Source organism: Eublepharis macularius, chromosome 1 (assembly GCF_028583425.1).
Source record: "Eublepharis macularius isolate TG4126 chromosome 1, MPM_Emac_v1.0, whole genome shotgun sequence".
In the NCBI taxonomy this organism is placed as follows: domain Eukaryota; kingdom Metazoa; phylum Chordata; class Lepidosauria; order Squamata; family Eublepharidae; genus Eublepharis; species Eublepharis macularius.
In genome coordinates, this window is record NC_072790.1 from 236,478,179 (window position 1) to 236,491,091 (window position 12,913).

The 12,913-nt window shown below is 47.1% G+C and overlaps 1 protein-coding gene across 1 annotated transcript; it reads left to right on the forward strand.

Moving 5' to 3' along the window:
- Positions 1–45: 45 nt before the first annotated feature.
- Positions 46–10,247, forward strand: LOC129341139 (apolipoprotein A-II-like). The gene is made up of 4 exons (XM_054996131.1): positions 46–149; positions 3,203–3,283; positions 7,512–7,656; positions 10,003–10,247. The coding sequence occupies exons 2-4, from the start codon at positions 3,232–3,234 to the stop codon at positions 10,109–10,111; spliced, it is 306 nt and encodes a 101-aa protein (XP_054852106.1). The 5' UTR covers positions 46–149; positions 3,203–3,231; the 3' UTR covers positions 10,112–10,247.
- The last annotated feature ends 2,666 nt before the right edge of the window (positions 10,248–12,913 follow it).

Consider the following 12,913-nt stretch of genomic DNA (forward strand, 5'->3'; position numbering starts at 1 on the left):
GAGGGAGAGGCAGGCCAAATCTACACCAAATAAACAGGTGGAACAAACCAGGTGAAACCAGCTGTCCCTGCCCTCTGGTATATAAGAAACAGCAGCCCTTGGTAAAAAACCACTTTTCTCCTGACTAGCTCCTTTTCTGGATTTCTTGGGTAAGGATGAAATAATTTATGTTTTAAAAAATGGAGAAGGCAACAGACTTTGCATTCCTTCTTCCTAATGGAAAGAAATTCTGTGACTTTATGGAGTGCCTGACAGGCAGAAATCCAACTGATGCAGCGGCTTAGAAAATCCTTCACAGTGACAGCTAATCTGTGGAGAGTCAGAGACTCTCTGGGGTTACTCAGTGAGGAGGGAAAGTGCACTCTGATGTGCACACGTCCCTCCGAGTCACAGACATTTTTTTTTTAATTTCATGGGTTTTGGGATGAAGGTCTGGATTCGAAAAACTTACCAGATTGGAAAACGCAGATTCCCGTGCCAAGTTAAGTCCTGGCATATGCACATATTGGCCGCACCAGTTTAATGACTGTCTGTTATCAAGGGAGGGGAGAAAGTGGGCAGGTAGGGAGGAAAACGATGGTGCATTAAAGTGGGGAAAAAAGGTGTGTGAGAGAGAAAATATCCGGACACAATGTGCTTTACTGCTTAAATATTTTCTATGTTTATGTTTGATGATATTGCTGAGATATTATGGACTCTTTGGGAGTCTCATAGTCAACTATTTTCAGGATCCCTTTGTGTCTGGAAAAGAGAGGGAAAGGTATTTTTATACATACTATTTTTTTCCATTTTTAGTTTAGCAAAATAGCACACAGTATATTGCGTGATTTACCAGTATTCAAGCAAAATCATACCCATAGTTTGTTTATTTAGCTTATTTTATAGCCCACCTTTCGCTCTGAGACTCAATATGGATTACAGAGTCCAGAAAGAGAGGGGGGGAAATTAATAATATAGTGTAGGACGTCGAATGAACAATGCAATAAGACTAGGAGTACAGATTTGAATGACAATTCCTATGCAATAGAACTAGGAATCCAAAATTAAATGAGAACGTGAAGAGCCAACTAACCAGGTGAGATTACAAAGGCACAAGGTAATGCAGTCCCCACTCTGTCATTAGATTTTTATCCCATCCTTCTTCAAGGTAAAGTATTTGGATCTTCTTTCTGCCACTTTGTCATTATGGGAACCCTGTGAGTTAGGCTAGGCTAAGTGACTGGACCAAGGATTTTTTTACAGTGGAATCCAAAGCAGAGTTACTCCGGTCTAAGCCCTTTGAAATCAATGGGCTTAGACTGAAGTAGCTCTGTTTAGGATTGCTTCATGGCTGAAGAGGGACTTGAATCTGTATCGTGCTGGGACACAACAGAGAGTGAGGGGAAATGAAGATAAGATTCCCGAGGGGAAGAAAGAGGGTGTGAAATGGAGTTGCAAGAGCCACGGTTTTGTTTCAATTCAGTTAGTCCCAAAATTTTGGAGGATGCTGAAGTGGGTTTTGAAGAGGTGGCGCCAGAGAAATGCTCAAAAGTGTGTGTGCGGGTCAGATGTAAAAGGTATAGGGTTGCCAGCCTCCAGGTAATGGCTGGAGATCTCCCGGAATTACAACTGGTCTCCGGGCCACAGAGATCAGTTCTCCTGGAGAAAATGGCTACTTTGGGGGTGGACTCTATGGAATTATGCCATGCGAAGGTCCTTTCCCTCTCCAAACCCCACTTTCTCCTGGTTTCTCCAGCTTTCACCCCTCAGATCTCCAGGAATTTCCCAACTTGGAGCTGGCAACCCTAAAAAGGTAGCAGGGGAAAAGTTGTGGAACCTTTTAAGAGAGTTTTGTGTGCCTGAGGATGGTAGAGATGGAACTTTAAATTCTGAACATTCTCCCCGAGAGATAACTGTCTCGGTTTGTTTTAGGAAAAATAAATGGCAGGCTAGGGACGCCTTGAAGACTGATGCAGTTTGATTCTAGCATCAGCTGCTAACATCTGAAGAAGTGGGCCCTAGCCCACACAAGCTTCTTCTGGAATCACACTGTGGTGCCAATCCTGTTCAAATTCTGAGTGGCGTTGCTCAAGGGCTGTATCCACATTCCAGGCCACTACCTGTTCCCTACCTCATAGCCATAAAAATATATATTTCATCTTTACTTAAGTTCACTTCAAAAAAATGTTGGGGATATCCTTTTTCTGCTATCAGAAGATCACCAAAGAAGTCCCACCCCTCCAATCTGAAGTAGACAGTTGGGAATCTGTCTGGGTTGGATCTAGACAGCTTTTTTTCAACTGAATTTCACCCAATTCCCTTTCCTGCTGTATCCCACATTTTCCAAGGTTTTTTGTACGTTCAGCATGTAGAGGGGTATTAAAGGGCACCCCTTCCTTTCTTTCTCACCAGCAGAAAAACTTGAGTCCAGACTTCGGTGTTTCTAAATCAATTGGGAAGGACTGCCTTCTAGTTTTGGAGCCGAGGAGACTTTTCTCCACCTTTCATTATATACTGTTATCTGATATGGATACTGGCATGCCAAGAATCGCATCGACCCATTGGACAAAAAGGAAAATTAAACTATGTATTGGCGAAGGCTTTCACGGCCGGAGAACAATGGTTGTTGTGGGTTTTCCGGGCTGTATTGCCGTGGTTTTGGCATTGTAGTTCCTGACGTTTCGCCAGCAGCTGTGGCTGGCATCTTCAGAGGTGTAGCACCAAAAGACCCTGTCAGGAACTACAATGCCAAGACCACGGCAATACAGCCCGGAGAACCCACAACAACCATCGAAAATTAAACTAGTTCTCATGATGGTTTAGGTAAAGATGGTTTTAGGTGGGTGGCTGTGTTGGTCTGCGGTAGAACAGCAGGATTTGAATCCAGTGACATCTTAGAGACCAATGCGATTTTCAGGATATGGGCTTTCGAGAGTCAATGCTACCTTGATTTGTAAAGGATACCTTTTGTAGACAGGCTGGATAAAATCACAGTAAGCCAACCAATTGAGGATGCCGAGTTAGAGGGATGTTTGCTATGAAGAAGGAACTCTCAAAACTGACACCCTGAAAATCTTGTTGGTCTCTAAGGAGCCACTGGACTTGAATCCTATGGCAAAGAGAAGGGTGGACAGTTGAGCGAAGGGCATTTGCCATATATGGAAAGATGGCTTCTGCATTCCTCCCTTCCTCACAAGCTTTCCTTGTTCTGTTTTCTCCTCAGTGTCTAGGAGCGCTCAGAAGGGTGCCAAGATGAAGGTGTTTGCCCTGGCGATTCTGCTGGTCAGCTTGTACTGCATAGAAGGTACTGGAGGAGAACAGCAGCTCCTTTGTTCCCAGTTGCAAGCGATGTTGACAAGGAATGATGAGGAAAGGGCTTGGAAGTAACACAGCCAGTATCATAATGCCCTTGTCTGGTTTTGTGGAGTGGCTACCAGGGCTTTTTTTCAGCTGGAACACGGTGGAACGGAGTTCCGGAACCTCTTGAAAATGGTCACATGGCTGGTGGCCCCGCCCCCTGATCTCCAGACAGAGGGGAGTTGAGATTGCCCTCTGCACCACTGCAGAGGGCAATCTCAACTCCCCTCTGTCTGGAGATCAGGGGGCGGGGCCACCAGCCATGTGACCATTTTCTTCAAGGGCAACCCACTGAGTTCCACCACCTCTTTTCCCAGAAAAAAAGCCCTGGTGGCTACCTTTGGAATACCATTGTGCAACTGGTCACCTCATCTCCAGAAGATAGTTTGGTGTGGGTAGCCATGTTAGTCTGTAGTAAGATAACAACATTTGAGTCCAGTAGCACCTTAAAGGCTAACAAAATATTCCAGGGTATGATGTAGCCTGAATAGCCCAGAAGCTAAGCTTAAGGTCAGGTACTCGGATGAGAGACCACTAGAAAAGACCTGGTGCAGAAGAAGGCAACGGCAAAGCACCTCCCCTGCAGTCTAAAGTGGTGCAGTCCATGCCACCACATCTGCACTCTGCCAGCTGTGCTGCATGTAGGGTTGCCATCTCTTCGACGGGAAATTCCTAGAGATTTGGGGGTGAACACTAGGAAGGGCAGGGTTTGGGGAAAGACCTCAGCAGGGTATAATGCCATAAAGTCCAACCTCCAAAGCAGCTATTGTCTTCAAGGGAACTGATCTCTACTGTTTGGAGATCAATTAGAATTCTGGGGGATAGCCAGGCCCCACCTGGAGGCTGGCAACCCTAGCTGCATGGCTAGACCAGGCCTTAATCAGAGTTGCTGGGCAGCTGCTGGAGGATGTGGCGCTTGCCTCCCTGCCCTGCTTGTGGGGTCCATTGGGGCATCTATTTGGCCACTGAGAATACAAGATGCCGCTTGTACTAGACGGACCTTCGATCTGATATGGCAGGGCCGCTCTTATGCAAGTTGTGGCGAAACGGGGCCTGTCCTCCCACTGGTAGACCCCGCTCTGCCTACCCCTCCCTTTTCATCTCTGGCCAGGCACCTGAAGGGGCTGTCTCCCTTCCCTGTCTCCGGGTAGTTGCTGCCACCACTGTCCCTGTACGGGGTCCTGGTTGGGGCGGGGCATCCTCCTAACCTCCCTCCTCTGCTAGTGGGCCCTAGCAGTTGGGGGACTATGTGGAACAGAAGAGCTTTCCTCCGTCATCAGTTCCAAAACTCATTTATTGAACTGCTAACTATACACAGGCAAATAAACAGTGAACGGAAGGACTAATAAAACCTAAACAGGAACCCCTACTCTCTCCCCCTCGTGCCCTAATTAGATGTTGTGTAGGGCAGGCCCGATCCTTTGATACCTGGGGTTACACTAGATCTACCTCTCCCCTCAGAGCCATCTCTCCCTCAACTCCCCAGCCGCCAACGGTCCACTTCCAACTCCCCTCCACCGACTGACTCGCTCTCCCTCCCATCACGTTCCACTCCAGAACTCGCCCCTCCCCTCTGCAGCCCATAGAAAGTTAACTCCAGAAACCACAAGGGCATTTCTCTACACAAGTCCAGAGTTGCAAGATGAAACTGCTGAGTAAACACTAGGGAAAAGACCCATAGGTAATCTGCCTCCAGTTAGGATGGCAGGACTCCCCGTCCCCCAGAAACCCAGACTGAAGACTGGTGTTACTGAAACCAGGGCAAATGCAAACAGAGATCTGTTTGTTGTCCTGTATGAGTGGGTTAATTATTTTTTAAAAGTCGATGGACGCAGGGACACTGTCGTAACCCCTCTCCACCTGAGATAAACTCCAGAATCTTTTCAGTGCTAGTGCGCAAATGTGATGGGGACTGTGGAAGACCATAGCCATTTCCACACACGTAGAATAATGCAATTTCAATGCACGTTAGCAATCCTTTGGAAGTGGATTTTTTGTTCCACACATGGAAAAGCAGTTCCAAATGTTCACTAAAGAGTATTGAAAGTGGATTATCCAACGTGTGTGGAAGCAGCCCATCTTGGTATGCAGAAAGTCCCAACTTCAAGCCCTGGCATCTCTAGCTAAAAGAATCAGGTGGTAGGTGATGGGACCTAAGACCCTGGAGAGCTTCTACCAGTCAGAGCAGGGGCTGTGGTTCAGGCATAGAACATCTGCTTGGCATGCACAAGGTTCCAAGTTCAATCCCCGGCATATCCCATTTAAAAAACCACAACAGGTAATAGGTGATTTGAAAGATCAGCTCCTAGAAAACTGCTGCCAGTGATCCCCAGGCCAAGCTCAGTCAAGCAAGCCATATGTTTCCACTAAGCAACTTACAGCTCATGATAGCACTGAAGAAACATTGTTCAGCTAACAAGATGCTGACAGCAAGAATTTGTGGCCCTGCTTAAAAGATAACAGAAAGAAAAAATCATGCTCAAAAGTAACAAGCTTAAAACAGTAGAAAAGAGCAAGAGTCCAGTATCACTTGTAAGACTAACAAAATTTGTGTCAGGGTATAAGCTTTCATGAGCCACAGCTCACTTCTTCAGATACAGCTAGACTGCAAGTCCATCTTTCCTTATATCTCGGAGAGTGGAGTGATTACAGAAGCCAAATGATAATAGCCGGCTCACAAAAGCTCATACCCTATTACAAATTTTAATTTAATTTAATTTATTCCGTTTATACTCCGCCCTCCCCACACCAGCAGGCTCAGGGCGGATCACAGCAAGGCTTAAAACACATTGCACAATTCAAACCATTATTACCATTTAAAACATAAAATACTACGTAGAACAATTTAAAATACCACATCTATGTAAATATAGAAACAAGAAGTAGCATCTATAACAAAACAAGATTTTGTTATAGGTGCTACTGGACTCTTGCTCTTTTCTACTGCTACTGACAGGCTAACATGGCTACCCATCTTGAGCTTAAAACAATCACCAATTTTATAAGAGCAACACATGTGTGTTGTAACAGAAGCTAACTGCACTTTAAAAGTTGCGCATGTGTGCAAAATTTCTCACTGCACAAGGTCTGTTAACCAATCACCTTGGCCGATTCCAGATGACTAACCTTAAGGCGCTTCATGCCGTCCTCTTCCGGATCGCGACGGGGAAAATGCGAAAAATCGCGTTTCCTCGCGCGAGTTTTGCGCGTCGTCCGGAAGAGGACGGCATGAAGCGCCTTAAGGTTAGTCATCTGGAATTGGCCCTTATAATTAATTGCACTGATGTTTTGATGTCACCGAAAGCTATGAAAACTTTGCAGCCCATATTTTATGCCAATGTGCTCTGCATTGTCTCCTTATTGCAATAGAGAAATAAATAAATCACTCTCTATTCAGATCTCTGTGTCTGATTGGGGGAGATATAGAGAAGTCGTTTGGCCTAACACCAGTCTGAGTAGACAATGATGGACCGATGGGTTGGTTCAGACAGGCAGCTTCATGAGTTCATTTGCCATTCCGTACCCATAGAGGACCATGGTCAAGGGCAGAGTAGACGGTACTGACCATGATAGGTAAAAGCATCTTCATGTGTTCAAATGCCTCCCACCCTTATCCTGGTTTTGGTCATAGCCAAAATTATTGACAGATTGTTCAGTTCAAAGGCAGACGATTCATCAGTTCTGTAATCGGATGGCAGCCCTTACTCACGAGCAGGGCTCATTTTGAGGGGGAACGCACGGGAACGCAGTTCCAGCAGTTCCCCAAAGAGGTCACATGTCAGGTGCTCCCACCCACCTGACTCTTGGCAATTTTGAGCCCATTTCACCCTGAATTGGGGCCGAAACGGCCCGGATCAGGCCTCTGACAGGTGGTGGATCACTCTCCCACTCAGCCCCAGCCCGATCCTGACCATTTTGGGCCCCTTTTCAGCCATTTTCAGCCCCTTTTTTGCCATTTTGGGCCCAATTTCGGCCTTGAATGGCCAGGATTGGGTCCAAAACAGCCAGGAGAGGTGATGTCAGGGTGTGTGGCATATGCAAATCAGTTATGCTAATGATGCACTTCCAGTGATGGCGAGGGGCGTGGCATATGCTAATGAGCCATGCTAATGAGTTCCTCCAGCTCTTTTTCAATGAAATGACCCCTGCTCACGAGTTTCTCTACCCTTTGACAGGTGCTGTCGTGAAACGGGAAGCTGAGGGCGAACAGGCACCTGCGACCGCATCCCCCCATATTGATCAGTTCTTCGCTCGGTATTTCCCAAACATATCAGAATACTTCAAGAAGGACACCCTGACTGACTATACAACCCAGGCCCGGTAGGAGAATTGTCTTGAAACTTGGGGAGAGGTGGAAACACCCCAGGTAGAAACACTTGCCTGGAGTGCAGTCTCTGAACATGTGAGCTCATCAAAGCTCATACCCTATGTAACGAACTGGTCCACAACGTTTGCTAGTTTTATAGGTGCTACTGGATTCTTGCTCTTTTCTACTGGGTACCAGTGGTAATTCTGGGAGATTTCCAGGCCTCGCCTGGAGGGTGGCAACCGTCTTTGAGAATATTGCTCCTTCCTGGGCGTGCTAGTAACTTGGGCAGCCAAGAGAGAGCTGTGACTGACCCAAGGTCTAGGGATCTGGTTCCCACGGGGTGGGGGACCCCCTGCTCCCACCTTTTGCCCCCTGCCACTGATTACATTGCTGATGGGGGGAAAGGTGGGGTACAGCCCTCCCAGGCACACTCCCGGTTCTGGCGCGACAACCTAACTGATGTCATTGTACATCCCTGCACTTTGCAGCTGGGTGATTTGGGCCTCAAACGGGCCAAATTGAGCCTGTTTAGGGTCCATATTGGCCCACAGCAAAGTGTGTGCATGCTCCCCAGCCTTATGTGATGTCACCATTAACCAGAAGTGATGTCATTGCACTGGCATGGGGCTGCGTGCGAGGAGAGTCCCCAATCAACCAGGAAGGTAAGTGCTGGGTCGCCCCTCTCCCGCTGGGAGGGTAAGGGGGCCTGGCAACCCTACCAAGGTCACCTAGCTGGCTTCATGTGGAGGAGTGGGAAGTCAAACCTGGTTCTCCAGATTAGAGTCCTGCCGCTCTTACCACGACACCAAACTGGCTCATCTGGATTTCTGCAGGATCCAAGCCTGTACCTATCCTTGGGGCCTGAATCCAATTGAAACATGACATGTGTGTGTGTGGGGGGGGGGGGTTGAGGTCCCCCCCACTGAATTCCTAAGCTGAAAAGACTCTACATGGCCACTATTTGCCCCACTACGGAAACTTGCATTTACTGATGGCTACACACATAAGTTTCCCCCAGTGGGGTAAATAGCAGCTATTTCATGTTTGAGAAACAGCAGGGACGGAGATTAAGCCCTTTCTTCCTAGACACCCGGGGCTTTTTTTCAGCAGGAACGTGGTGGGACGGAGTTCCGGCACCTCTTAAAAATGGTCACATGGCTGGTGGCCCGCCCCCTGATCTCCAGACAGAGGGGAGTTTAGATTGCCCTCCGCGCCGCTTGGTGGTGCTTGGCGGCGCGGAGGGCAATCTAAACTCCCCTCTGTCTGGAGAGCAGGGGGCAGGGCCACCGGCCATGTGACCATTTTCGCCAAGGGCAATTTAAACTTTAAAAAACTCCCCCCTTGTTCCAGCTGACCCCAAAGTGACGTCATTGTGCGGTCTTGAGTTCCACCACCTCTTTTCCCAGAAAAAAAGCCCTGTAGACACCACAGTCCCTCTCTGAATTGGGCCCGCTTGAAGCATGGAACTCCCAAAGCATGACTGATCAAATGCCCTTGTGGACTTTTGTTGGAAAATTTTAGCAGAATGAAAAATAATACACAGCAGAAATAAGCAGCACAGACACTTGTGTGCTTAGCTTCTAAGACAAAGAGTTTACTACAAATGTAGGATAAAGGAGAGTAAAATAACAAACAGCTTAACTCAACTCCGTATTTGTTCCTTTTTTTTCTCTTTTGTAACTCTCACTACTTTCTATGCCTACATCACAAATTACAACTAACTCTGTAATTGATCCCTGTGTAGGCGCAGGAATGCCTAATTGCCCCCCAATAAAATTGATCACCCAATAGTCCATCTTAGGGTCACCTCCCGCTTTCTGGCAGGAAGAACCTACTCCATGCCTAATTGGTCCTATGTAAACTAACTGTTTGTTCAACACAAATGTCAGTTTTACTCTTTCATGACAGAAGGGGTGACATTTGCTAAAAAAACAACTTCGCAACACGTGAAGGATGATTCGAATGGGGTACTCTCTCGTTCACTCTCAGAGTATTCCTCTGGTTCACTGCTTTTCGGGAGCTTCCCGCAGCCATTGGGATGGTTTAGAGTTGCCAGCTCCAAGTTGGGAAATTCCTGGAGATCTGGGGGGTGAAACCTGGAGAAACTTGGAGAAAGTGGGGTTTGGGGAGGGAAAAGACCTCGGCATGGCATAATTCCATAGAGTCCACCCCCCAAAGTAGCCATTTTCTCCAGGGGAACTGATCTCTGTGGCCTGGAGACCAGTTGTAATTCCGGGAGATCTCCAGCCACCACCTGGACGCTGGCAACCCTAGGATGGCCACTGTTTGGAACAAAATGCTCAATTTCCATGGACTTGAAAGGGTTGTCTTAAGTTCTAAATCTTTTGAAATTGCAGGGATTTTCTCCGGCAGCTACCTGAGCGGATCTTCAACGAAGACCTGAGAGATCAAGTGTCACAAACCATCACCAGGGTTGTGGAGTCTGCCAAGGCGGTCATCCAGTAACTGGGAGAAACTGCTGCTAAGAGCTGCCGGGTCTGTCTATTAAGAGGGAGGCAAGAGGAAATTCTTGGAGCTTGTTGTAACGCAATGACTGTGTCAGGATCGTGCTGTTTCCACAATAAAAACAGTTTGAACCTAATCTCCTAGGTGTTTCGTTTAGTTTATTCGATATTTAACCCGCCCTCCCTGCAAGCGGGCTCAGGGCGGGGTACAACAATCAAAAACACATCATAAAATGCCATTTCAAAAACAATCAATCAAGATGGCCACTTACACATTCCTGCCCCCCAATATACAGAGAGGGAGGAAAAATGGACAGATGAGATGCTACTGGATATATATGTGGAGCAATTCACTACAACTAAATAGCCCCACACTGTACAGGAGACTGGTGGGAGGCTCAGTGATGTCCTAATAATGGCCTCAACCATATGCCTGGCAGAACAGCTCTGTCTTGCAGACCCACCGAAATGATGCAAGATCTTGGCAGGCCCGGGTGTCCTCAGACAGAGAGTTCCACCAGGTTGGGGCCAGGACCGAAAAGGCCCTGGCCCTGGTCGAGGCCAAGCAAGACTCCCTGTGGCTAGGGATCACCAATAACTGCTTGCCTGCTGAACGAGGCACATATGGGAAGAGACAGTCTCTCAGGCAGGGCTTTTTTTCAGGGGGAACACGGGGGAACGGAGTTCCGGAACCTCTTGAAAATGGTCACATGGCTAGTGGCCCCGCCCCCTGATCTCCAGACAGAGGGGAGTTGAGATCAGGGGGCGGGGCCACCAGCCATGTGACCATTTTCTCCGAGGGCAACCCGCTGAGTTCCACCACCTCTTTTCCCAGAAAAAAAAGCCCTGCCCTCAGGTATGCTGGTCCCAGTCTGTTTAGGGCTCTAAAGGTCAAAACGAACACCTTGAATCGGATCTGGAATTCCACGGGGAGCCAGTGAAGCTGCTGTAAAATTGGTGTAATACGAGTGTGCGTGTGTCAAGATTTGGGTAAATTCAAATATTGAAACCTCCCGTCAAGCAGTCATACACTGACTCCGCTAACAATGGTGCAGAGCCGGCTGAGAACGAACATGGCACCTCTTTACCTGAAGTGTTGTTTTCAGTACTCATGTGAGAAGACCAGGGAAATTTTCCAAGCATATTATCACAGATGGTTGTTTCTTGGGGTCTCATGGCTAACTCTTTTCATCATTTTTAAAAGCAGTTTTATAACAGTATATAAATCGAATGTTGGTTTTGTTGTGCAACACCCAGTTCCTGCGCTACGATGGAATCAGAGCAGTAAACTGGTGCCACTTTTCCAGGTTTGCCAACTCCAGCTTGGGAAATACCTGGAGATTTGGGGACAGCGCCTGGTAAGGATGGCATTTGAGGAGGGCAAGAGCTAGGGCTGCCAACCGCAAATTGGGAAATTCCTGGAGATACGGAGGGTGGAGCTTGGGGACGATTGGGTTTGAGGATAATAATAACACGCTTTGTAAACTGCTCTGAGTGGGTATTAAGTTGCCCTGAAGGGCGGTATATAAATCGAATGTTATTATGTTATTAAGAAAGGAAGCCATCTTTCCATAATTATAAATATTGGTTTCTGAATGTGTGGGCTTGTTTATGGCAATAGTGTATATTACTGACCATGGAGGAAGGCCCTTGAGCCAAAATACGTGTGGTATTATGTCAGTCATTTGACATATTTATCAATTGTATTTGGAGAATGTTATAGTTTATCTAAAGCTTTCCTATGCAGCTTGACATTAAGGCCCTTTGTTTTTAATTTTATTTCTGTGCACCTTGTATAATAAATATTTATTTTCAATATATTTTAATGGTTATAGCTTGACCTTTATAGCATCTACCACGCACATCTGTGCTGTTTTGCTTTCCTCAGGCCCCCACAGACTCAGTGTTGTTGTTGGATACCAATAACAACAGCTATCTTCAGGTTGGCAATTATCATTCAAGGTTCTACAGGGTGCAATCTTCTCCACGTTATTCAGCCTCTATGTAAAGCTGTTTGAAGAAATAATTTGTTTCTGTGGCATTGGATGGCGTCAATATGCAGATGACGCCCAGCTCTGTTTCTCTCTGTCCAAACCCCCGGGTGATGTAGTAAGTGCTCTCAATCGCTGTCTAGCAGCTGTGGTCAATTGAAAGCAAACAAATTGAAACTGAACCCAGTCAAGACAGCAGTGATGCTGGTTGGAGAGGTGGGGGATATTGAAGGATATTGCACTCACCACCTTCGATGGGGTTCAGTTGAGTCTTGCAGGCTCAGTTAAGAGCCTAGGAGTCATACTGGATCCTGCACCGCTGCTAGAAAAACAAGTTAACACTGCTGCAAAAAATGCCTTCCACAAACTCAGTCTAGCCTAGAAGATGGCTCCCTGTCCCTACCATGACATGGCCAATCTGGCCACCTGACTAGACTACTGTAATGCACTCTACGTAGGTCACCCCTCAAAGTCAACTAGGAGATCTCAGTTGGTGCAGAATGCCACAGCCCGGTTATTATCAGGCGTTAGAGCATGTATATTACTCTGAGTCTGCATTAATCACTCCGTCAGTTATTGGGCTCAATTCAAGGTTTTGGCTCTCACATCCCAAGACCTTTATGGCTTTGGTCCCTCCTATAATGTGGGGCCACCTCTCTCCCTTCCGCTCATCTGAACAGGGCCTTCTGCAGGTGCCACCCTGCAGCCGGGCAAAAACAACCGCTGCCCGTATATATACATTTGCAGTAGTGGCTCCCACCTTATGCCTGAATGAGGTCCGGAAAGCTCTCTCTCTCCTGGCTTTTCTGCAA